The sequence below is a fragment of the Branchiostoma floridae genome, chromosome 11, assembly GCF_000003815.2.
Source record: "Branchiostoma floridae strain S238N-H82 chromosome 11, Bfl_VNyyK, whole genome shotgun sequence".
Taxonomy (NCBI): Eukaryota; Metazoa; Chordata; class Leptocardii; order Amphioxiformes; family Branchiostomatidae; genus Branchiostoma; species Branchiostoma floridae.
Window position 1 is genome coordinate 21623117 of NC_049989.1, and position 27307 is coordinate 21650423.

Sequence of the window (27307 nt, forward strand, 5' to 3'; positions counted from 1 at the left end):
TCATCCAAATTTACCATGATTGTACAGTCTGTGCTTAGGTCTGACTCATTCTACCGCAATTCATTCTTCAGCAATGTCTGCTGGCATCTCTGCTATAATATTTCTAGGATTTTTACCTGCATGTATGCAGGTATGGTTTTGATGCTGGTGGAAACTTTTCGGTAGCCGGGGATGTAGGGCGCTGTATCTCGTGAAGGGATGGTGCGAGCACGACGATTTTTGGTACGTGGGTTGGGGGTGGTAGCCTGACACTCAGGTGTGATTTTGGGCCTCCTGGCACTTGACCTTGACATTGAAGGTGGCATTTTTGGTGTTTTGGGGGCACTTTTGGCGCTGTGTGTCCGGAACGATACGCGCGATTGCGACGATTTTTGGTGCATGGGTGGGGGGTTGTTGCCTGTTGCCTAGGATTGACTTTGGGCCTTGTCGCGTTTGAACTTGACCCGGCAGGTCGAATTTTGTGTCCGGGAGGGGTGTTTCCGGAGTTATATCTTCTGAACGGCTGGTGCTGGCGCGATGATATTTGGCACATGTGTCGGCGGTGGCTGAATAATGCTCAATTTTGATTTTGGCGCCCTTGGTGCTTGAACTTGACATTTTAGGTTACCTTTTGTGCGGGCACGGGGCGTGCGCTGTATCTCCGGAACGCAAGGTGCCATTGTGTTGCCATTTGGTACGTGAGTTGTTTGTGGTGTCCTGGTGGTCAGGTTTGATTTTGGGCCTCCTAGTGCTTGAACTTGATACTGTATAGGTTGACCCTGTTTTAGTGTGGTTGGGGCATCCTCCCAATATCTGCTTGGTTTTAAAAACAGATTATGGTTGGGTGTAGAACCATCATCTGGCCTGGGCCACCTTCAATGTATCAGGTTACTTAGTGGCACTGACAGTTTGCCAGATGACGGGAGTGTGCCAGATTATATATCTGTTGGTCAGGTATAATTGGAGTTTGCTTATTACTCTTTGTGGTGTTTCTAGAGCTGTATAGTACTGAGTTTTAAGTTCCGGTACAAGTTCCTTTACCCTGTTGGCAATCATGGTTGAACTTGAACTTAAACAGAAGAAGATGCAATTTTCTAATGTGGAGGAGAACTGTATAGAGTGTGGGCATAAGAGAAAGGTATGTGTATGATTTGTCCTGTGTTTCTTTTTGTTTCTTTGGTAATGCCATTTCCATACTGTATACAGGTAATTTGTTGTTTTGGGCTAGTCATATTCGCTTGGTTTTTGGGCCTGCTTAATCTATGGTACAGGCAGGGTTAAGTGGTGGAGGCTTAGCTTTGTTCTGTTTTAAATTCAGTATCGTTTGTTGCATTTTGTCGCGGCAAATATATGATGAAATTCCCCTTCTAAGCAACTGCTCATTGGTTTGTGGGGATGTTTGCTGGGTGTTTGCTTTGACTACAACAGCTTCTGAACTTTTCAAAGCTTCCATTGCCAGCAGCTTGCCATCTATAAATGGGATTGACAAGGACATTTTTCATAGTAAATTATGCTGTTAAATTTGGCTTAGATACTACAGGAGATTTAGGTTTGGGTTGGATGGATTGAATGAAAATATCATACCACCCTGGGGACTAACTGTTGCTGCTGCATGGGGGCTACCACTATTCATGTTGTCTAATGTCTATGGAACTACAGATAAAAGTATCATTGGTCAAATTATGCGAGTAACATTCCGATGTCAAGTGAATAACACCCCAGAAATAAATCTTTAATGAATATCATTGGAAGAACACAAACCAAGGAGACTTAGCAGCTGCATTAGGTCAGTACATTGAAATAGGAAGATATTAGTATATCATGTGACAGAGTAACTACATGTGCATGGGCCATCTGAGACAAAAAAAGGTAGCGTCTCAACAACTTCAAAGTACTGTGGTTGGTTACATACTTAAGAAATCCAAAATAAGTAATGTTCATCCCTGTCCAAACTTACAAATTCAGAAAATGGAATTTCAGAGTCAGACTTTTGCATGGTGCACAACCAACACAGTAAAAAGCTCATTTTTCCAACCACGTACCACAGACAAAAAGGCAAAAATACACAATAGGTCTACAGAAACCCAATACATTTCATGCAGGCCTGAGGTCTACGAACTCTTGTTTAAAATGCTGTCTTGTACATATTCTATGTTTTTTTACGTTTGTCTTTGTTTCATATGGGCCAGTGAGTGCCTGAAATAAAGAAATAATAATAAAATATTCAAGATCCATCATGTCAATTGACCTAATTTAAGACATGTAATCAACCAAAACATGTTGAAGTCTTGTCCCTCATTAGATGACATTAATTAATGAATGAATGGACGAGTCTTTGGGAAGTAAATAATTATGTCTTCTCTGCATTATTTACCAAAAAGTGCTCCAAGCAGATGTGAGGATTGGGCTTTGTTCTCTGTGTTTTGAGCCTGATTTTGCAACATATACAGATTATCAAGGAGCTTTTGTAGCACTCCTTTTCGTCATTTTTTTTTAGGAGTTGAGACATTGAATGATACAAAAATAGCTACTGTAAGAAATGTTGCAAAACAGGACTCAGGTGTAAAACACAGTGAGAATGAGAAGGATCTAGGGTGGTACCGATATGGTGTGCTCACCAGGTACAAAACCATTTTTTCCTGTTGGACCTGAAAAAAATTGGTGGACCAGATTTTGGACCGATTAGAAAATGAACAGATTATACGGCAGGCAGTCACGCATTCTGGGGCTTACCACTTCACAGGTACATTTAGAGCGAAGAAGAGGAGAGTTTCTACAGTGAAACCTGGTATACATTTACAGAGGCAGTTAGTGTTGTTTATCAACAGACAGAGTCCTCTATAGCGAAATGAAATATTGTTTCGAGTATTGCCTAACAAGTTTTCACAGATAGTTAGGTCCATGGTTGGACCTGATACTCTGGACCTGGACCGTACCTGGACCGTACCTGGACCGTACCTGGACCGTACCTGGACCGTACCTGGACCGTACCTGGACCTGAATTTCTATACCCTCATGAGTACCCACCACTCTGTCTGCCTGGAGATTAACGACACTCGTTATTCTGGACTAATCAGCTCATTTAGATTCAGGCCTGCTGAAATACTGGAGCTGCCTGTGCATGTAGGTCAGCATTTAATAAACTGGAGATCCTATTAGATAACGTTTAGCATTCATCAAAACAGGTTTTTTTGCAATTAAGTAAAATCTCTGTCCCAAAATGTTATTCGAAACACAGTCTAAGGTTGGAAAACCATTTTCCAGATTTCAGCTATACCCTGATATTGAATTTTGATTTTCTTCTGGCTGCATACTGCATACTCACGTCAGAAACAGCTGCACGCATGCAAGATGATTATTGACCATTTTTGGCACTTGCAGAGAATTTTTCATTGTTGGGACCATTGCATTTTTCATACTAAACATGATTTCTAATCTTTCTAGTTCTCGATTAGACATACAGGGCAGAGCAGTGTTTATATAACCATGGCCTAATGTATTCACCAGCCACCATACAGCATATACATTGCCAAGTAGGTCATGCTAGTGGTAATATCAAACAATCATGCATGTATCGCATATCCTAAATCTTTGTTTTTCTGGTAACGTACAAATGACGTATATGTTTAGAATATCACAGGAAAGATGACTGTAACCTTTCTGAAAGTGTTTTCCAAATGAAAGTAGAGCTAGTGAGTGTTTTTGTACCCAGAGGCCCATAAAACTAGAACAACAGCATGGCTGTATGAATAATACACACAGGTCTGGGTCAAGATTATGCCAGGCTGGGAGAATTTGTATATTTACTTCAAGGTTTTCAGAATACAGTAAGTCACATGTTTTTCAAAAGTAGAAATTCATAAGATCATAGTGTTTTTTTTTAAAGTCTCAAGGGAATGTGAATGATTGTTGCTTTCATGTTCAAATATTTCCACATATATTTAGGTTCATTGTCATACAAGTGATGATATCAGAAATAAGCTTTATCTTTTATTATTTTTCTCACAATGTTCAAGTTGGATTCAAGAAATGAATTAACAGACATCATTTACTAGAAGTGTTTTTCCTCATGATCTAACATCTAAAAAACAAAAGACAGTGAAGTTTTATGTTCAAACATTCTTTTACAGGTTAGATTAATAGGGTCATGATCAGGCCAGTGGTGATAATATCAGAGTTAGACGTTTATGAAGTTTAAAATCCAGGTAAACAATATTCAAAGGAATCAATATTATCTACTGATTCAGAATCAAAATCTGAAAATAACTGGACGTTTCGAGGGATCGAGTGAGAACAATTTCTTTTTCAATTAGAACGAAGGGGTCGTTGTTTACATGCCCGTTCAGAGTCATTACCGCAGCTATCTGCGGAGCGACACAGCTGGCACGATTCCGCTCAGCGCGCTGGCCCCGCGCCCAATCTGTCTAATCATTCCTGCATCAAACCCCTGAAATCCCTGCCTGCCTGTCCAAACTTTTCTCTACCGTGCCATCAGTCTATGGAATGTCCTACCACCACACATCAAATCCCTGGCTGCCCAACATGTCACGATTTAAAACGGCAATCTACCATCATGTATTCTCAAGTTGATAGGTTTTTTTTTATGATTGTGAATGCTTTTATCTGTTCTGTATATATATACATGTATGTTTGTGGTGTATCTGTTCGAACCCTGGAAGACTAGCCCTACGGGCTAAAGGGTATCTTAATAAAGGAATGTCCAGTACATGTACACTGTCACCCACACCCTCACTACATTCCTGGAGCTGACGTTACCCTAACCTCACACCACAGTAATATACATACTTCTGTTAGAACAATGGGTATGCCTTCATATCTGTCTAATCATTCCTGCATCACACTACACTGCTGAAATCCCTCTGCCTGTCCTGTCCTGCACATGCACACTGTCACCCACACCTCACTCCACAATCTGGAGCTAATGTTAGCCTACCTCACACCACAGTTACAATATACATACTTCTGCTAGAACAATGGGTATACCTTCATATCTGTGTAATCATTCCTGCATCAAACCCCTGAAATCCCTGCCTGCCTGTCCTGTACATGTACACTGTCACACACACCCTCACTACATTCCTGGAGCTAATGTTAGCCTACCTGACACCACAGTTACAATATATTATTGAATGAATGAATGAAGACCTTTATTGCACATTTTTGCCCCACTGGGCTAAGTACAGGTCACATGGTAAGAATCACATATACATGTATGTAACAATGGAAACAATCATACACATCTATATAATTTTATGCAGATGTGCGTCTAATCTGTTCTAGGACATTCGACTTCCTCTCGCTTCTTGGTAATTGTATAAATGTAGCTAGCTGTATTATTATAATAAATTGCTTCTGTTTGAACAATGGGTCCCCTTTGGTTGGTTTCCATATTGTTTAAAGTGAAAATTCAGCAACCGGATATCGTAAAAGCAATGGTCAAGGGGGAAAATTGAACATGACCATATTCACTACACAAACTGAGTGAACCAAGGCATAAACCTGGTCCTTAATTGGGCTTCATTATGTTTTTCCAGTTAAGCATTTTTTCTTAAATCCGAAAACAACACATTAAATTGGTGCGGCCTAACGTTAGCCTACCTCACACCACAGTACAATATATTAAGTTAAACATGCTTCTGCTGCTACAAGCTTAGGGGTGCGCCTTTAATATCTGGACACGAAAAATCTCCACCAGGAGATAAACGTCACGTCAAAAACAAAATCAATCTTGCAGCAGGAATAGAGATAAATCGTGCCGATATTTACAAACGCGCGTCCGTCACAGCGCTACCAATGAAACACCATGATTACTGTGGGTAAAATCTATTAGTATTAGGTAGGCCAGCCTACGTGTAATTTCTTCTTACTCGTTAATGGAATGGTTAATTAGGGGAGAAATGAACAACGTGCCTGTGCATACGGTAAGCTGACTGCATACAGAGCAAAAACAAAAACATGATACGTGTAATAACTTAGATGCATAATGCATTTAGTGGCTCCAAACAGAGAGCATATGTCACACGTTAATTACACAATAGTAGAGGGAGGGGACCGCTGAATACCCGTGACATATCTGTACAGAATGAGCACACAGACGCATATACAATCAGCGATTCAACCCGTCCCACTTCAAAACGCACGCATTGTTCCCAGTAGGCACAAATTACCACCTACCTGTTTGTCAGATTTGCGCCGTCAAACAATCACAACAGCCCGGGCCGAAATTTCCCCACGCCAACCCGCGGCCCTGCCATCATGCCTCCCTACGTACAGCACACTTAAGCTACAGGCAAATGCTACACTCGAACCACACCTTAGTCCGAACCACTGAGACAGCAGAAACGGTGGAGCCGAGGGCCGGGGGTGGGAGACGGGGGGACCAGCTACCTGAAACTGCTCCCTTCTCTACTGTGTGATAATTTATGCCAGGGCACCCCGGCTCCCCCAGCCAATAGCCATCACTCCCGCCCTGATAGCCATCAATCCTGCGCCAAACCACACCGGCTAATCAGTAAATGGCGATGCAATTTAGATCACCGGGGAAACCGGGAGTTGCGGAGAGGGCTCCTGCTCTGCATCAGAATCACCTGGGGCCCAGTCGGGCTATCAGTACAGACAGATTCAACCACTACTGCTACTGGTGTGCAGGGAATGGGAAATATCATCCAGTACTGGGGGGATCACGGCTGCAGCAAGTCAGTTCTTTGTTTCTCGTTTATTTCAGAGTGAAATACATAAAAAATGGGCTATCAGTACAGACAGATTCAACCGCTACTGCTACTGCTATATGGGGAATGGGCTATATCATATCCAGTACTGGGGGGATCATGGCTACAGCAAGTCAGTTCTTTGTTTCTCAGATGTTTTAGGGTAAAATTTTAGCTATCAGTACAGACAGATTCAACCACTACTGCTACTGCTGCATGGGGAATGGGCAATATCATCTAGTACTGGGGAATTATGGCTGCAGCAAGTCAGTTCTTTGTTTCTCAGATGTTTTAGGGTAAAATTTTAGCTATCATTTCAGACAGATTCAACCACTACTGCTACTGCTGCATGGGGAATGGGCAATTATCATATCCAGTACTGGGGGGATCATGGCTACAGCAAGTCAGTTCTTTGTTTCTCGTTTATTTCAGAGTTAAATGCATAAAAACGAGCTATCAGTACAGACAGATTCAACCACTACTGCTACTGCTGCATGGGGAATGGGCTATATCATACAGTATCAGGGAATCATGGCTGCAGCAAGTCAGTTTTCTGTTTCTCACATTTTTCAGAGTAAAATATTAGAACAAGAACAAGCTAGCAGTTCAGACAGATTCAACCACTTCTGCTACTGCTGCATGGGGAATGGGCAATATCATCTAGTACTGGGGAAGCACGGCTGCAGCAAGTCAGTTCTTTGTTTCTCGTTTGTTTTAGAGTAAAATCTTAGCAAGCGATCAAGAATGGGCAGTCAGTTCAGACAGATAGAACCGCTACTGCTACTGCTGCATGGGGAATGGGCAATATCGTCCAGTATATCATACTGAGGAATTATAGCTACAGCAAGTTAGTTCTTTGTTTCTCAGATGATTCAGGGTAAAATTGAGCATAAAGATAAAACGGAATGGGCTATATCAGTTCACTGAGAGATAGAACAACTGACTGCTGGTACAGAAGTAAGTAATATGCAATTTAAGAACCATGGCTACAGCAAGTAATTTCTTTGGTTCTCGGAAATAAGAGACTCAGTATACAATTATATTTATCAAGAGTAACTGAACTTGTATTTCACATGTAATTTGGGCAATAACAGAGGAAACAGGCAGAGCAGGATTCATGGCTACAGCAAGTCATTTCTTTGTTTCTTGACCATTTCAAACTAAAGTAAAACTTTAAAATTTTTCATTATATTGTCAGCAAGGCTAGCTCTTTGTAATAGCCACAGGCTAGTTGGGTAGCCCTGACTGTGTGTGCTGAACAGCCAAACCAAGAAATTAATAAAAATGAATAAAAATTTTGGTAAATACACCACTAGTATTGGTTCAGACAGATAGACTGATGCAGAGGGATTATTTATTATTAGAGCAGTCCCAGGGGAATTATGGCTACAGCAAGTTAATTCTTTGTTTCTCAGATATTCAGGAAGAGATCAAATTCAAGAATGGGCAATCTGATCAAATAGAACCACAGTCACTGGTGCAGAGGGAACTGTAAAGTTTAAGGCCCTGTGCAGAGAAATCATGGCCACAGCAAAGATTTTCTTTGGTTCTGGAACATATCAGACTAAATTAGTAAATACTTCTACAGGGCTCGAAATACTGGGTGCATGTGCACCCAGGTGCACCCAAAATTGGAGCTGTGCACCCAATTATTTTCTGTGGGTGCACAGGATGCACCCAAATATTTTCTTAGGTTTGTGTATGTAAAGATATCAAAGTACATAATGTATACGAGCATCCATCGTATTCTTGACATCTAAGTGTTAGAAAGATAATAAAAATGTCATGGTACTTGTTTAAGAATTTGATAGCTTGTAACTAAGTTTTATTATTAGGTTATTACTTAAATTTAAGTGGTGCACCCCAAAAAATTTTTGTGCACACAATTTTTTAAAGCTGGGTGCACCAGTGCACCTAATCCCAAAAATGAATTTCGAGCCCTGCTTCTAACAACACACCAAGAGCGGACAGTAGTTCAGACAAATATATCCATTGTAGAACCATTGCTACTGGTTAAGACTGAACTGTATGTACTACATAGGAACTATCATAACATCATACATATTTAGTGAACATGCAGAGTTGAGCAGCAATGGCTACAGCAAGTCATTTCTTTGTTTCTCAGAAATTTCAGAGAAAAGTGTAGCTTAAAGACCAAGAATATCTGATTCAGTTCAAACAGAATCTGTAACTGCTATTGAGCCCCTGACAGGCAACATGCTGTGCTGAGGACTGGCTACAGAAGTCAGCTATACCAGTACATGTTATATATTAGTTGTGTGTTACCTAAGGCTTGTACAAGGTATACCCACTACAGAATCACCATAAACCTCAATATAGAAGCACAAACCCTTACTATGGAACCTATGACCACCAGACTTCACTACAGTACAACAGTGACTCACAATAGACCTGTGGTGACTTGATGGCTGTTATAGAATAATGACCTCATCAAAAATTTACGCGGTTGTGGCGAAGGCCACCGGTAACAAAGGAAACTCCGAGGCTGCCGTCAATTATCGTACATCACGGCAGATGTTACTGTGGCTCCAGGGCGAGTCTAAAAACGGCCACTTTGCATATTTCAGCAGGAAAACGTTGTTTTAGGCCAGACCAAATTGATTCGTTGGTTCTCAGAAATTAAGGAAAATTTGTTTAGCTGGAAAAACATAACAAAAACAAAGCCTTTGGACCAGGTTTACGCATTGGTGCACTCAGTTTTATGGAGTGAATACAGTCAGTCATACCGAGTTTTTCCTCCCTGCCTTTTTACTACATTTCACCTTAGACAGACCAAGAAAATAAATTGCTGTGATTAAATCAAGTTAAAATTTCTTTTTATTTGGTTTTCAAAATTCTAAAAAATAGCTTGCAACACACTTCTCTATTCTCATACTTATTCATTCAAACACATAATTTTTGTAACTTACCACATAACAATTATGTACTCCTTTTAGTCAACTCAGTGCATGCACTGATGTAAACTTCCATAATAAATTTAAAGAACTCACGCTGCGAATTCAAAGCTTAGAGATCTTAAACAAAGCAGCATCTGATTCAGTAATCTTGACGTGTACACACTTCATGATCAGATATCCAGGAGTTTTAGAGATTCTTGACAAGACCTACGATTTGACATCAAGCTAGGACATCTATGTGCAAGCAGGTCCAACCCTGGCAAGGTTGGGAACAGCTGATGATAAACCAAACTGGGAACTTGAGCGATTCTTGCTGACTCTGTATAATTATAATTCACATTTCTTAGGCCGTGGGCCCTGTGCTACATGTCTACAGACCGTACTTCCAAATGTATATAAAGTCAGATTATCTTATTAACTTCAGCATTCCACATCCGCCTATTTCTATGTATTTCCCCCCTGGCTCCCACAGATACATGCATATAGCAGGGAATTGAGGACTGGGAAATGAGATAACCTCTGACAACATATTCTAGGACCTTTGATCTAACTTCCTGTCAGTGTGCTGACTTGCATTGCCTAGCATGTGGAAATGTATGGAACTACACACTCAGTCTGACAAACATACAAAAATGATATCTCTGTTTTCACTGAGGTTACAAAATACTTAACAATGGATTATGGAGTCTTTGACTTTATATAGTACATTTGAAAGTACGGTCTGTAGAAAATGTAGCATAGGAAGCCCTTGCCCAAAACCTCCCTGAATGAAGAAGGGTTGCTGAACAATGTGTAACCAAGCATGGGAGGGTCTAAGTTTAGCTATATAGCTAATATTGTATAGATACATAGAGAAACATTGCAGCACAAAACTATAACCCGAAGTAACTTAACCACATACAACTTGAATCATTGATGTTCTTACAGGCATACATTAACCTATTAATACAGATCCTGAATAAGTCAGTATTGCTACATACTAGTACTTGTTTGTACATCCTGCTTCTCTTACAGACTGTGTAGTGTTTTCATATAGAAAGAAATAAAGGTCAAAGTCTGCATTTAACGAAGTCCTCACAGAAGTCCAGGATGTTAATGTATGCTGACAAGCATACAATCATACAGGGTCACATGCATAGAAAACTGCAACCATACACTCACATGGATATACACAGTCACATAGTTTTATACACACATCTGAGAGTTGAGCCTGCTACAGACAGCCCTCCGCAGTCTCAGTCCTTCACACACACACACACACACACACACATACATATGCACGCACACACACACACACACACACACACACACATGCAGGCACACATACACACGCACAGTGACACACACAAGCACACACACACACACACACACAAACCTACACACACCTGTAAGTTGAGCCTGCTACAGACGACCCTCTCCATCTGTAGTCTCTCCTTCATGCACACACACACACACACGCACACACAAGCGTACACACACACACACACACACACACACACACACGCACACACAAGCGTACACACACACACACACACACAAACCTACACACACCTGTAAGTTAAGCTTGCTACAGACCACCCTCTCCATCTGTAGTCTCTCCTTGGCTGCCTGAGTGATGATGTGCTGCAGTTCCTCCTTATGACTGTACAGGTCTCCGTTCTACAGGCACAGAAAAATAACAACAATGGTCATGGCACTGTTCTACAGACACAAGGAAACACAACAGACAAACAAACAAACAATGGACAGGTCATCGCACTTCAGGCACTTTGTGAAAATAACACTAGTTAGGCTACTCTCCAAGCAGAGGTGGAGTCGCGTAGATATAGTAGTAGTCGGAAAAATTACACCGGCACTCCTCTTAGTTAGGCCCCTTGTCACCGACTAACAACTCCACATATTTGGACAGGGTTTAACTCTCTTCCCCCAAACACTGTTACAGTAGATGTTTGTAGTTTATCTTCTATGTTTGTTTATTATGATCTAGAATGTACAGCTGACCCTGGTCCTGCTGAAGATATTTGTTGTTTAGCATTGTTTGTTTGATTTTTATTGTTTACTGACCTTCTCCTGCCCCTGCAGTACCCCCAGCCCCTGCTGAAGATGTTTGTTATTATTTATTGTTTACTTGTTTACAATTGTTTACTGACCTTCTCCTGCCCCTGCAGTACCCCCAGCCCCTGCTGAAGATGTTTGTTATTATTTATTGTTTACTTGTTTACAATTGTTTACTGACCTTCTCCTGCCCCTGCAGTACCCCCAGCCCCTGCTGAAGATGTTTGTTATTATTTATTGTTTACTTGTTTACAATTGTTTACTGACCTTCTCCTGCCCCTGCAGTACCCCCAGTTCCTGCTGTAGATGTTTGTTTGTTTGTTATTATTTATTGTTTACCTTCTCCTGCCCCTGCAGTACGCCCAGCTCCTGCTGTAGATGTTTGTTATTATTTATTGTTTACTTGTTTATTATTGTTTACTGACCTTCCCCTGCCCCTGCAGTACGCCCAGCTCCTGCTGTAGATGTTTGTTTGTTATTATTTATTGTTTACCTTCTTCTGCCCCTGCAGCACCCCCAGCTCCTGCTGTAGATGTTTGTTGTTATTTATTGTTTACTTGTTTATTATTGTTTACTGACCTTCTCCTACCCCTGCAGTACACCCAGCTCCTGCTGAAGATGTTTGTTATTTATTGTTTACTTGTTTATTATTGTTTACTGACCTTCTCCTGCCCCTGCAGTACGCCCAGCTCCTGCTGAAGATGTTTGTTATTATTTATTGTTTACTTGTTAACTATTGTTTACTGACCTTCTCCTGCCCTTGCAGTACCCCCAGCTCCTGCTGTAGATGTTTGTTTGTTTGTCATTATTTATTGTTTACCTTCTCCTGCCCCAGCAGTACCCCCAGCTCCTGCTGTAGATGTTTGTTTATTTGTTATTATTCATTGTTTACTTGTTTATTATTGTTTACTGACCTTCTCCTGACCCTGCAGTACGCCCAGCTCCTGCTGTAGATGTCCGATCTCCTTGTCCTTAGCGAGGATGGCCTGTGCGTGATCGGCGAGGTCCTTGGCGCGCTGGCGGGCGAACACTCGCTTGTAATGTTCCAGGTTCTCTCCGGTTGGCTGGCTGGATTTCTGGGGACACAAAACATGCAGAAATTAAACATTGACTTTGTGATTTTAGATACAGCACCCATGTACCTCCAAGCCGTTTGCTAATGTTCCAAAAACACAGAAATGAACTACATGTAGTATGACCAATGATTAAAATATCCATTTCACTAGCCTTGGGCCACACAGCATTTGTGCAATCACTACAGCAGGGGAATAATCCATTGGTAGTGGTGGGGTGTTGAACTACCATACTCTCTCACAAATGCTGAGTGCTAAGCAGAGGCAGCAGTATGTAAAATGATTATCATAACTCTTTGAAAGTTTGAAAGTTTTTGTTATGACTCACAACCCATCTAATGAATGCAGGGTTTACAAGTTCTACCCACTTGGCCATTGCACCAGTCATATGTAAGTTGTCCTACACCATGTACATATAAATGTTCTTTTTTAATATGTATTGTTTATGTGTTTGTCAGCAGGGCTAGCCCTTTGTAATAGCCATGGCTAGTTGGGCAGCCCTGGCTGTGTGTTCGTTGCAGCCAAACCAATAAATAAATAAAATATGGCCTACTACCAGTACAGCAAAATAAACAGTAGAAGTGCCCCCTACCCCTGTACTGTGCTGCTGCAGAGTCTTGGCCTTGGTCTCCAGTCGACGCGCGAGTGTCGTTAGTTCTGTGTTCCGGCGCTGAAGCTTGCTGATCTTGTCTTCCGCCAATTCTAACTCCTCTCTCTGGCGCTTCTGCAAAACCACGGATCAGTCAGAATTAGGGAGCGACTAAAATATCTCTATCTTTTTATCCTATCTGTAGTATCTATTCAGATATGAATCTTTAGGGTAGTCCCTTCAGTTAGCTTCTGCATACAAACACTGGACAGGTATAATTGGCTGCACCAGACAAATGTCAAGTACATATAGTATTGATCAAAGTGGAAACTGTAGATCATAGTATTTCAGTTCTTTGTTAAAGTCTTAACAATCCACATACCCGTAGACTGCATACATTGACCAGTGCAGAAATATCCATATGATAAACAATACTCACTCAGTTGGTTAGCTAATAGTACAATGTACGTGTATCAAAGTTTTATGGGTGACAGGCTGAATAAAAGTATTTAAACGGGAGCTATGTGCGTTCGGATGTCTCACTGAGGGATGACTGTGGTGTGCAAGATGTCGGTTAGCTGACGAATGAGCCCACTCTACTTAACAACACTTTATTACAATGGTATGACATTGTGTAGTACTACTTACTAAGGTAACATTTTCGGTTTTGAGGGCGGAACATCGCTTCTCCAGCTGGCGGATTGTCCAGGTCAGTTCTCGGTTCTTCTTGGCAAGAAGTCTCTCCCTTCCTTCTGATGAATCCTCCAACTGGGACAAGACAAACACAAGACAAACACAATCAGAGGTGGCAGACTTCACCCCCTTACCCAAACTGCTACTCTACTCCCAAAGACAGGTCATATGGAAATGTTGCATAATTCATCTTTTTCTTTATAACTCAATACAGCAGGAACATCCTCCTTACATTAAACTTTAAAGTTACACAGTGCTTCAGCTAAAGAGATACAGAAGCTGGTATATGTTACACCAAAGTGCTGTTATATGCAAAGCTGACCAGTGTGATATTCCGAAGGACAGTTATACTGGCTATAGAAATATAGATACAGAAGCTGGTGTGATATGAAGAAAGACGTTTATACCAGCCATACAGAATGCTACAGACATAATACATACTAGGAATTAGAATACACAGAGATACAGACAGACAAACAGACACACAGACAAACAGACACACAGACAAACAGACAGACAGACAGACAGAGAAACACCCATGACTGACCGTGTCCAGGTCCTGAGTACTTACAGACAGACAGACAGACAGACAGACAGACAGACAGACAGACAGACAGACAGACAGACAGACAGACAGACAGACAGACAGACACACAGACAGACAGACAGACACACAGACACACAGACAGACAGACAAACACCCATTACTGACCGTGTCCAGGTCCTGAGTACTGCCGTTCAGACTGGACCCTGCCGACATCGCCTGATGTTTGGCTGTGAAGGACTGCCTGATGGGCGAACTCTGACCTTCAACCTGCCGAGGTGACTCCTCACCCTGGGGCAAAGGTCAAAATCATTAACTTCAAAGGTCACAACAGAGGACACTGTTCAATCCGTGTTAGACAAAAATCTGTAATTTTAACCAATGCAGATGAGATTAGCTTGAAAATTCATCTATGTTCTGAAGCAAAGGTGAACTCCAAAACAATACATAGTTACCCTATATCTAACTCCAATCCCTTTCTCAAAGAATAGGCAATCAACAGTTTCTACAACTTATGATCTGCTGCTGCCCAAGTCACATGTTCCATATTCATAACGTGAGTCACAGAGGTAGTGGATTGCTGACATTCCTTGCCAAAGACTGGAGTTGGATTATTGTGTTGGAAATTTACAATGTCCAACTTTGCTTCAGATAGCTGTTAGGATTACACGCTGACCTGTTAGGGATCATTAGAACTGTTCACATCAGTTACAGACTGAGGCTTTCCCAGATTGTGTTTCACACGTAACAACCCTGCCTAATGCAATAAGTTACAGCAATTACTTTGTGCAGACTGAATTGTAGAAAGCAGCACATACCACACTTCCAGATCTAGACAACATGTACTAGTTAGTACGTCTCAAACAAGCATGTATAAACCATGACTAAGTCTTATGTAACTGCGGACAAGGATCAGGTCTGAAACAACAAACATAAGGCCTAGGGAAAAAAATGTTGTGTTTCCTGTTTCCCTACCTAGTACCTACCCTAGAAAAACCTGCCGACCCTAGACTTTTTGAGGGTGGGCAGTGGAGTCACATAGGTTCCAGTTAGAATATTTATTCAGCTTGCTTCCTATTGAAGTAAAAACACTGCTTGTCTTATCTAATGAATAATAAATGTATCTATTATGCACAAAATTTAAGTTTGACATTGAAAGACAAGTGTCCTCTTGCATTTTAGTTTACTTCATTCATCTGTACTGTAATATGTATCACTAGAGTTTTGTCCAGCCTTAAAAAATTACAAGACAAAAAAAAAAGCCCTTCCTACCAACCCTAATTTTTTTCAGGACTGAAACAGGAAACACAACATTTTTTTCCGGGCCTCACGGATCTGTCCACAGATGAGATCATGTCTCACCTGACATTTTACCTGAGCTCGGGAGTCAACAAAACAAACAAAACAAACAAACAAATCCTGGTGAGAACAGAACATCCTGGGTGGATTTTAATCTCCAACCAGATCCACGGTGCGTTATGTATAGTATCAAACTTCCCATTTGACTCCCTTAGCCGGCTATACTCCCTGGCCAGCTTTGATACTATCTTATGGCACCGTAGGATCTGCTTGGAGATTAGGTGGATTTACCATTCTCAATATGGCTGTCAAATTTTAATTCGGTGGTTCTTGCATTTTCCAGACAGTCAGGACTGCCGAAGTGAAAAATCAGCATGAAAACTGAATGTGAGAGTGAGGGGGAAGTCTGACTCTGTACCTTGGTCAGGGCTCGAAATTCATTTTTGGGATTAGGTGCACTGGTGCATCCAGCTTAAAGAATTCGGGGTGCACCAAAAAAGTTTTGGGTGCACCACTTAAATTTAAGTAATAACCTAATAACAAAACTCAGTTACAAGCTATCAAATTCTTAAACAAGTACCATGACAGACATTTTTATCATCTTTCTAACACTTAAATGTCAAGAATATGACGTATACTTGTATACTTGATATCTTTACATACATAAGCTAAGAAAATATTTGGGTGCACCCACTGAAAATAACTGGGTGCACAGCTCCAATTTTGGGTGCACCTGGGTGCACCCAGTATTCGAGCCCTGTTGGTACACACAGTTTCAGAGAGTGAACTGAATATACTTAATAATACAGCCAGACTCAAGCCTTTATTGTCCTCCCAAGTCATCTGTGTTTATCTGACCTACTGAATTTCTGATGCAAACATCCAACAACCATAAACTGGTGGCCTGCTACTATATATATATATACTAGTAACAGTATATGAGATCAGGTGTGCAACAGCCCAATCTCATCTGCATTCAGTTCTTATCAAATTGGGACCTTCACAGAACTAATTGGAACCTTCACCTAACTTCCAGGTACAGATGCAGAACTCGTGTGTCATACCACCAAGCAATTTTAACCTCACCGGCTCACGGCTTTATTTTTAGTGGAGGGAACATTTTTCTAGCTAGTCTTTCTAGTATGAAATTTTGGCAGATAATTAGTGTCCTAATTTCATGAGTCACTAAAATCAAGTTAACGAATCAAGGATTACAGTATTTCAATCACAAACAAACGAACCCCACCTTCTGGTGTCTCTGTCGCCACGCCCATTTCTCCCACTTGTTGCGATCCTCCGTGTCGTGTTGCGGAGGGGACGGGGACCGTGTGGCCTCGTCTACTGCCCTCCGGTACAGCAGCTGCTCCATACGACCTTTGTCCTTCTTCAAGGTCGCCACCTCGCTCTGGAGCGCCGCCAGCTGCCGCTCCACGTCCGACGAAGTTCCCGCGGTTCTCGCGCCGCCCCGGCGCCGCTCGCGGGACATGGCGGCGGCGTCCGACGTACGGTTGTATCGGGCCGGCTCTCTGTCCAACCGCATGGCCCCGTGGTTCATGCGGTACCGGCGCTGCGTCCGCTACAGGCCGCGGTAGTCATGACAACCGTACAGTCAAGTATACCTGGGCGTCATGATGAATGTCGGAACAACAAACCGGTCTGAATGACTCTGAATCTCTGTTCGAAGCAGCTCCTAGAACACCACCTCAGCAGATGGCATGATGGGAACAGGCAAACTGAAGCATCCAGTCCTTTGTAGCTTGAATGTACGTATGAGCTCGCACCTGAAGAAGCGGGAAATCACAGATATTTAATAAACTGTGTTAGTGTTACAGTAATACAGAGACTTGCAAATTTGTTTTTACTAAAATTACAAAACTCGCACCAAAAAGCAGTTACTTATGACAAGCAATTGGATACGATTGTGGATCATATCCAGTTGCTTTACTAACTGCTTTATGGCATAACTTACCTGGATGTAATACTCATGGTCCTGCGAGACCGACGAGTGCCTTAACTTAATTATCTGAATGTCTAACCTTCGTCGACATTACAACACAACAGTTGGGGCTGCTTTTCATTCAGCACAGTTTTCACCGACGGATGTTGAGCTAATGCAAAGAGACTTATCTACTAGTACAATATTCAAAGACATTAGTCAATCTCTGCAACTGGATAGAATTCGCAGGCTAGACCGCAGGGCGGATACACAGTGGAACAACACGGATATGGGGCAGATACAGATCTATGGTGTACCAGGATGTATTTACTGAAGTTTGCATTATTTTTTGCACTGTTAAATCTGATTCTTACATGTGAAATATTTAATGAAAATCCTTGTGTCATCAAATCATGTGGCAATAACTACAGTAAACAAAAACATAGACAGACAGTTGTGTAGATAGACAGACGAGCCAAAACCAATGCCATTCTCCCTTGGGGTAGGGTAGAAAAAATTGGCCCTTAATGAGGGTCTACATGCTCTTTTCCGTAAGGCGTAGGGAGCCTATTTTCATTTGAGCCTCTTGTAAATCGTATCTAGAAAGCCGTATCATTCATAGATTCGATCGTAGCGAGGCTACTAGATTGTGTGTAACGTTGATTGCCTTCTTTGATTTTAGCATAATACATTGTGGGTTCTTCTGAATTCAGACTTGGCGATACCCCCATGCAGACCCTCATTTATGGTGTTTTTGTTTCTTTTACTGTATTTACGTTTGGGTTCCACAATTCCACATTCACATTGAAGATGACTGCCGTGACACTGGACTACATTTTGTTGAAGTTACTGTAAATGCATTTAAGTTCGCGGGGATTTAATTTCGCGGTAGCGGGAAAAGGGACTTTTCGCGGTGGATTTAAGTTCGCGGTAACACCATAGACTGCAGTCTAATATCATAATAGAAAAGATGAGCGAGGCTATTGACACACCCAGTGTGTCAATAGCCAAACAGGCTATTGACACACTGAGTGTGTCGATAGCCTGTTTAGGCTATTGGCACACTGAGTGTGTCGATAGCCTGTTAGGCTATCGACACACCCAGTGATAGAAACCACTAACACTCTGAAAAATACAAATGGCATCCTGTGTCCATTATCAACCCAAAATACGATCTTTTTCACGTGTTTACGGCACAATTTTAAACATCGGAATCTGCTATCATATAGGGTGCTAGTTTTACTGTCACCGCATGTGATCATGGCAGCCATGTTGGATCGGTTAGGAACACGTTTTCAGCTGTGTTTACCGACGAATTCCTGCCATATTGGAGAATTTTCGGCCTCAAAACTTATATCACTAAGGAAGCGAAGTTATAGTTGTTGTTTTACCTCCATTATTTTTAATGTGAAAGAAATATTCTTCCGAGTCGCTGCCGATAGCGCCGGAACCACACGGCCGAAAATTATGACATGTTTTGTGGTCAGTGTTATTTTTGGTTTATATTGTTAACAGAAACTTTAAAAGTTGTTTATATATAAAATATTCTTATATCAAATGGATGTTTAAAAAGGGACAAGAAAAATTGAAAAAAAAACAAATTAAAAAAACTCCGGAGCGGACTCGAGCCGGGTCGGAGCTGGTATCATGAATTCCCGGGTCAACGCTCTATCCACTACGCTACGTCATACATACACTATGAAGGCTGTATTATTAGGTATCCAGATGTAGGGCATAACTTGAATACGTCCGTTCATTCCAAGATTCCAAGATTCCAATGTCTAATCTTCCGAACAATGTCTAATCAACTATTGCTTGTGTAAAATATTGCCGGAAAGGCATGTTACAAGCTCTGATTGGCTGACTGGCATCTCGGTGTGTCAATAGCCTGTTTGGCTATGGGCACACTGAGTGTGTCAATAGCCACAGCGATAGAAAAATGTTCGCGGTGGTTGTAAGTTCGCGGTGAAGTGGTCACCGCAAAAACCGCGAACATTAATCCACCGCGAACATTTCTGCATTTACAGTACGTTATTACATAAATATTACAAAGATTAACAAATAAATAAATAAATATTAAAATAGGGTTGGGGGGGGGGGCAGTTGTAGCAACTTGGCATTAAAAAATACAAGAAAATCGCAGGTAAGTTGATCCTGTGTTTAAACTTTAAGGAGTTACTCTATTTCTGTAAGGACCTTTCACCAACAGGTCTGTTAACGAGAGCTTTTTGATTTCTCCCAGTCTATTTAAAACTCAAACGGAGCGTGTCTATAAAAATAACACTGTTGCATTTCAAATCACAGCCGGTAACGGCAGTATATCGATGATCATACTATTCATAGTCTATATTTACATGTACACGTGTTAGAGACTGGTTAACAGTTAGCTAAACTGTTGTCAAAAGTCCCTGGGAGAGATAAAAACTGTAACAACCTGCTAGAAACATCCACAGAACCGCCCCGTGAACATTAACATTACACGAACTTAGCTACAATCTGGTAACGTGGAAATTAGCGCCAAACTTCGCTAAGCCACGACATGCACTGTTGAATATGCAGTGTTTTCGGCTCTATACAAACAGTTAGAACTCTGTCATCCACAGTTCTGTACTCCTGACCCCCTGTACAGTCCGTGGAAACGGTATTTACTCCCGTACTCCTGAGGAAAGTATCGGAACCACTTGTTAGCGTTGGTCACCAAAAATTAAGTCTCCAGTGTTGACACACGACTGTCCCTTTCAACAACGCACAAGACACTGTCTTTTCGGCGCATCTTGGGGCATTTCTGGTCTTCATAAGACCCTATAACACTTAATATACCCTGTAGGTAACGTGAACCGCTACAAACCTGTATATTGGCGCCGTAGTAAGCCGGTTTGGGCGGTTGTACGGAGAGATTCACCACAAAGACACAACTTTTAACTGCAGGACGCAGGTCATCCGGGTCACCGTGCAGCAGCGCCGCCTCAGGGCAGGTATGGTACTGCAGCAATCATGACGTCAGGGCTGCAGTGCAATAGAAGCACGCGGGAGGCGCTGCTGTACTGCTGGTCAAGCTCGCTAGGTTATCTTCAAGCAGATGTTAGAGAGTAAAGTACCGTAATTCTTTAACTTTAGTGGTGGTATCGTGTTTGCTGTTGTTACAGTCATCGCTTAGAGTGCTACCATGACTAGACAGTTGAGGGTAAGTCAAAGAGAACACTTATGATTCATTATCATTTTTTGGACTCCATAGGAATATTTGGACGAGAGGTTTAATAGCCCTACAACCTCCTGAAAGTAATTTCATCAGGTTGGTAGGTCACAGGATAGTAGAGTTTTCTTTTACATAACCAGTTAATATTACCTGCTGACGTTTCCATACCTATGACATCCTCCTCAGTGCTTCTAACTTCTCGCCTCACTGTAGCCGATATATAACGTTACGTCTCACTTTTCCAGCAAGAACACAATATATAGCAGAGAGAAGCAGAACTCCAGTTAGAAGCTCTGAAGAAGATGTCTGACAGACATCAAAAGTCAGCAGGTAATGTTAACTGGTTGTGTAAAAGAAAACTCTACTATTCTATGGCCTACAGCTCCTTGGGAAGCCAGCCTGATCAGGTGTGTGACACAGGAGCAAGTGTCCCTGCACGTGCCATGTCAGTCTTGTAACGTTACACGTGTGAAAGTGAGAGTGCAGACAAACTGGTCTCCACTTAATTATGCCCGAAGGCCACCGCAGGGTCAATGTCAGGTTACATGGAGAGGTCGGAAACATCATCTTTTCTCTCAAGGTCAGAAACTTCATAATTTCATTTCATGTTGATAAGCCCTTGTCTTGGTTACCCCCCTCCTCAAAAGCAAAGCACAAACAGTACAGAGGGTAAGGATGATTTTTATTGATATCAATACAAAATCTTTAAGCATATACATGTATAAGTGCTGATAAGTCTGAAAAAAAAGACTGACACAGTACAATCATGAGAGCAATGATAACAGGATGTCATTCATAATGTTAATATCAATCAGTACGATTCAATTAGGCTTTCATAACAAGGTGAATCTTTCCAAATGTGTTACTCTAAACAGCGTTATACATGTATTGTATATACATTTTGCACACTAGAACATCGTCTGTTCTTTCCAAGAGCCTTGAAGTTGAGGCTTGTTGTTGTTTGTTTATTGTCTTGTTTGTTGTTGTTGTTTACGCCTGCGCTGCCACGTTCCTGACCACCTGGAAAGCTGCGATCACGGAACTGAGCTGGAGTTTCTCGTTGGTTCCTGCCGACAATCGGTACCTGCAAACAGACAACACACAACTGTCAGCGGACAATACTGTAAATGGACACAGTTCAATCTACTTCTATCTACAAAACACCCTCTCAGTCTAGCCTGGGTACCATCCGTATCAGGGGTGCCTAAGCATTTGCACGAACCCTATGAAATTCGTACGAATATTATGTGATACACACGAATCACTATGCAAAAACGCACGAATATTATGAAATTCGCACGAATCACTATGCAAAAACGCACGAATATTATGAAATTCGCACGAATCACTATGTGACACACACGAACCTTATGTGATTTGCACGATCCTTATGCGAAATTGCGCAACCACTGGCGGGGTCACATGACAAACGGAGCGGGATTTTCAAGATGGCGGCTTCGCCGCTTCGGCGACTGAAAATACGATGTAACACGCCGAAATGAAGCTAAACAGTAGCTCACAGGCTATCAAATACATCTTTGCGACGGTAAATGTCCATTCCATGCCTTGAAATATAAATATCTCGGGTAGAAACGCTCAAAATCATGCCTCCTCCCGGCCGCCGTTTTTGCATAAGGATCGTGCAAATCACATAAGGCTCGTGTGTGTCACATAGTGATTCGTGCAAATTTCATAAAATTCGTACGATTTCGCATAGTGATTCGTGCGAATTTCATAGTATTCTGCGTTTTCGCATAGTGATTCGTGTGTATCACATAATATTCGTACGAATTTCATAGGGTTCACGCAAATGCTTAGGCACCCCTGCGTATTCTACCGGGGTTCCTTACACTCGCATATTTTTTAGGGGTAGCGAGTGTAAGGAGCACCGGTAGAAAACAGATGGTACCCAGGCTACACTCAGTCCTCTTTTGGGCCTCGTTTGAAGCAACAGGAAGACATAGCGCCATCTGGCCCTGTGTAACTAGGCAACATTAATTTGGTAAAGCCACACTTTGAGGTAAAATTTCTAGTCTGGGTAAAAATCCACGCAACAAATATTTTGGATAAAGGTTTTGGGGAAATCAAGGAAAAAATGGGCAGGAAAAAAAACTTAACATATTCAAACCTTAAAAGTTTGTACCACGGTACTATGTCAAACTGCTCATTGGTTTTCTAGTTCATCACAATTTGCTGAAGATACAACAAGGTAAGCACAACTTACTCCACATCTGCCATCTTCTGCAACAGAACCATCTTCACAGCCATCGGGAAATCAACTGGGGTAAACAAACAAATAAACAATCAGCAATTGTACACAATAAACATCATGATATATTTTATATTTCATCCGTCCATCCCCCAATTCTTACAATCACTCATCCATCCATTTTCCCATTCATTCGTTCATTCATTCATTCATCCTTTCACTGTTATCCATCCATCCAACCGTCCTTCCATCCAATGTCTCACTCATCCAATTACAATTCACTCATTCACTCATTCATCCAATTGACTCATAAAAATGAGGATAATTTGGTTTTGCATTGATCCATATATTAGTCATTCATTCATTCATTCATTCATTCATTCATTCATTCATTTATTCATTCATTCATTCAGTCATTCATTCAGTCATTCATTCATCTGTCTGCATACTTACCCATTATCATTCATTTTCATTCTTTATTGCATCCATCCATCCATCCATTCAATGAACCAACCATTCATTCATTCGTTCATTTGTCGACTAATTCAACCATTTATCCATCTATCCATTTCCTTGCCCACTTACTTCTGTGCACGAACAGATGCACCTCTGTCAGGAACAACAACAACAACAACAACACCATCCGGTGCCAGCTTACTTCTGTACACGAACAGGTGCACCTCCGTCAGGAACAACAACAACAACAACAACAACATCTGCTTACTTCTGTGCACGAACAGATGCACCTCCGTCAGGAACAACAACAACAACAACAACAACATCTGCTTACTTCTGTGCACGAACAGGTGCACCTCCGTCAGGATGTCCTGCAGAGCCAAACCCTTCAGCACCTTCAGCTGAAAGATGTCTGGGCAGTGTTAAGGAAGGGTTTTCTTAAAGACATGATGACAGTGAAAGAGTAAAGTCAAAAGGACACTTAGTAAATGTATAATAGAAGCACGAAAGTATAAATTTAGGAATAAAAATGTTAAAGAAAATAGATAAAATGCAAAACAACCAAAAATATTCTGCATGATAAGGAAGGGATTTTTTTATCAACATGAATGTGGCAGAAAAAAAGTAAAAAAGACACGTACATACATATTACAATGTTCAGTAACAAAATGGACACAAAAATTGGACCCAGATTTTCAACCGTCTAAGTCCGACTCCAGTCTTTATCAGAAATGAGAAATCTGCCACATGGGAGTCCAGATCTAGATTCTGTGAACTTGAAACTGACATCTTGCTTTATAATTTCTACACCACAGATGAACTTTCAAACTAAAAGGATACTGTTATAAGCTGTTGTGAAATTCTCGTTAAGCATCCAGTTAACGATGTTAGCGATGTCAGATCGAAGCGGCTGTCCGGTGACCAGGTAAACGTTGTCCTCGTCCACAACATCGTGGGCCATCGATGTGCTCTGCAATAAAGGAAAGAAGACATCAGGATTGAGGCCAGAGTAAAGGTGAAAACTATGTGATGGCCGCATCGGTTAATCAAGGTCCACAATTGTGCCTTTACCTAATTAACATTTGCAAATAAGCTAAATTCAAGATGGCAGGCATTGACCAATGGACATGAGCAAGGCATTGAATTTTTACCTTTCTAACACACTTATTTTTAGTTGGATTTGTCCATGTTGTCTACAAAGCAAAGGAGCCACTCTAAAGATCAGTGAATGAATAAACAAATCACTATTTTGGACTTGAAAGATCAAACAAGGTTTGACAGGGTAAGCAATATCAACTTCTTAGCACCCGTGACTTATCATTTGTATTTACATGTATTTATCCATGCATTACTGTAAATGCATTTAAGTTCGCAGGGATTTAATTTCGTGGTAGCGGGAAAAGGGACTTTTCGCGGTGGATTTAATTTCGCGGTTACACCATAGACTGCAGCCTAATACCACAATAGAAAAATTTTTTGCGGTGGATCTAAGTTCGCGGTGAAGTGGTCGCCGCGAAAACCGCGAACATTAATCCACCGCGAACATTTCTGCATTTACAGTATCTATCATCATGCCTACAAGCTTCTTAAGGAAGTTCTTAAGAAGAGTCTGACCTGCAGGATGTTTAAGACTCGTCTCATGTCTCCGTTAGCCAGCTGAAGGATCGCTTTCTTCCCATCTTCTGTTACATCCACGCTGGAATAACACAACACAACTGTTGAAGTACTATAACATCACTTAAATCCCAGTAGTCTTACTTTACGTTTCGTCGACTCTGGAACAACAGTACTGTCACTTCACTTCAATACCAGTGGTCTTATCTAACAGGAGGGGGAAATAAGCTAAAGTTGTCTAAAACTGTCTGTCTTGGAAGACAATGGTAGGCGGACGGGTTTAAGGCGACCCGTCTGCCTGGCCTGCACGTGGGTTTTTAAGGTGAAGGAGGGGTGTGCACTCCCTTCTCCACCCTCTCGTCTACTGCAGCACTAAATCTCACAGGGGCAACTGTATGCAACGTGTAAGACGGCCCCAGCAGATGCAGATTTGTTGTTTGGAGTTTCCGTCTCCGTCTTCCGATCAAGGATGCAAGGGGTTCCTTCTACCCTGACTCATGTGTCATGGCGGGTGCGTCATGCCCAAACATGCCCCTATGGCATGTCTAAAACTAATTTCTATACAAAATAGTCCCTTCCTACCTACCCTATTTTTTTCAAGACTGAAACAGGAAACACAACATTTTCTTCCTAGGCCTAATACATTGATAACATATATTCGTGTAGTCGTCAGTTCATGGCAAAGAGGTCACTATTGACACCCCAAAAAAAATAGATAGACAATGAAATAGACGGAAATGTAGATTCCTGAGGATAAAATGACAGATTTGACAAGGAAATTTGACAATATAGGCTCCAGAATAATGGGGGGATGGAGATGAATTTAAAGCAGGAGCCATGGCAACTACCCGAGCCAACTACCCTATTCCTTAAAATGACAGATTTAACTACATGGGCTCCTGAATAGCCCCGGCAATGCCACTAGCCATTGTTCCTGCCCGGCTTTGTTTGTTTGTTTGTTTGTTTGTTTGTTTTGCACCAACACATGCTTCAGTAAACCTCACTTTTCTTCCTGGATGACGTGCTCCAGTCTGGGCAACATCTGATCCACACCAAGCGGGCCGAACCTGGGCACAGAATACAGATGAAGTTTATCATGTACAGATGCATGTAAGGCACATAGTTCCCATTGAATATAAACAATCCCTATGTAAGACACAGGGTAGATACACCTTCAACTAAGATATATGATTCCTTATTGTTATCTATTTTTGGGTCCGTGGCTTATGTTTATGTTTTGTCTCAGTTATTGTCTCCATCTCTATTGTCATTATGTATTCTTCTGTTATTTCTGTTTATTCAAAATACAATAAATATTTTTTTTTTTAAAAAGAAAAAAAAGATATATGATTCCTATGTGCAACATACATGTAAACATCACATATGCCACATCATTCCTTTGTAAGATACACAGTGAAAACTTGAGACACACATTTTCCATATGAGATATCTGGATCCTATACTTAGGCTTATTCTGTGAATGTAGCTTTGACAAGTGTTAACTTATACACATGCAGCTTTGGCAGGTGTTCTACAGGTGTGACTTCCTAGCACAGCTTACCTGAACCTGGTGCACCTGGACTGGATAGCAGGGATGATCTTGGACAGGTAGTTACAGATGAGGCAGAACCGTGTGTTCTCTGTAAACTTCTCCATAACTGGACAAACACAACAGGACAATCAGGGATGGCAGACTTCACCCCTTTACTTAGGTAGTTACAGATGAGACAGAACCGCGTGTTCTCTGTAAACTTCTCCATAACTGGACAAACACAACAGGACAATCAGGGATGGCAGACTTCACCCCTTTACTTAGACAATCAGGGATGGCAGACTTCACCCCTTTACTTAGGTAGTTACAGATGAGGCAGAACCTGGTGTTCTCTGTGAACTTCTCCATAACTGGACAAACACAACAGGACAATCAGGGATGGCAGACTTCACCCCTTTACTTAGACTATCAGGGATGGCAGACTTCACCCCTTTACTTAGGTAGTTACAGATGAGACAGAACCGTG

The 27307-nt window shown here is 41.5% G+C and overlaps 2 protein-coding genes across 2 annotated transcripts in view; both read right to left on the bottom strand.

Annotated features, from left to right (window-relative positions):
* Positions 1-20819, bottom strand: part of LOC118425387 (peripheral-type benzodiazepine receptor-associated protein 1-like) — a 52020-nt gene extending 31201 nt beyond the window's left edge. The window contains exons 1-8 of the mRNA XM_035834195.1: positions 20663-20819; positions 17125-17659; positions 14748-14870; positions 13991-14110; positions 13346-13477; positions 12595-12756; positions 11229-11284; positions 11011-11062 (exon numbers count right to left, since the gene is read on the bottom strand). Coding sequence (XP_035690088.1) covers positions 11011-11062; positions 11229-11284; positions 12595-12756; positions 13346-13477; positions 13991-14110; positions 14748-14870; positions 17125-17433 — 954 coding nt within the window. The 5' untranslated portion in view covers positions 17434-17659; positions 20663-20819. The remainder of the gene's footprint in view (positions 1-11010; positions 11063-11228; positions 11285-12594; positions 12757-13345; positions 13478-13990; positions 14111-14747; positions 14871-17124; positions 17660-20662) is intronic.
* Positions 20820-21675: 856 nt separating this feature from the next.
* The window catches only part of LOC118425950 (replication factor C subunit 5-like), a 10370-nt gene continuing 4738 nt past the window's right edge, over positions 21676-27307 (bottom strand). The window contains exons 6-12 of the mRNA XM_035835121.1: positions 26851-26947; positions 26294-26356; positions 25290-25371; positions 24516-24645; positions 24010-24087; positions 23235-23289; positions 21676-22094 (exon numbers count right to left, since the gene is read on the bottom strand). Of these exons, the coding sequence (XP_035691014.1) occupies positions 22001-22094; positions 23235-23289; positions 24010-24087; positions 24516-24645; positions 25290-25371; positions 26294-26356; positions 26851-26947 (599 nt within the window). The 3' untranslated portion in view covers positions 21676-22000. The remainder of the gene's footprint in view (positions 22095-23234; positions 23290-24009; positions 24088-24515; positions 24646-25289; positions 25372-26293; positions 26357-26850; positions 26948-27307) is intronic.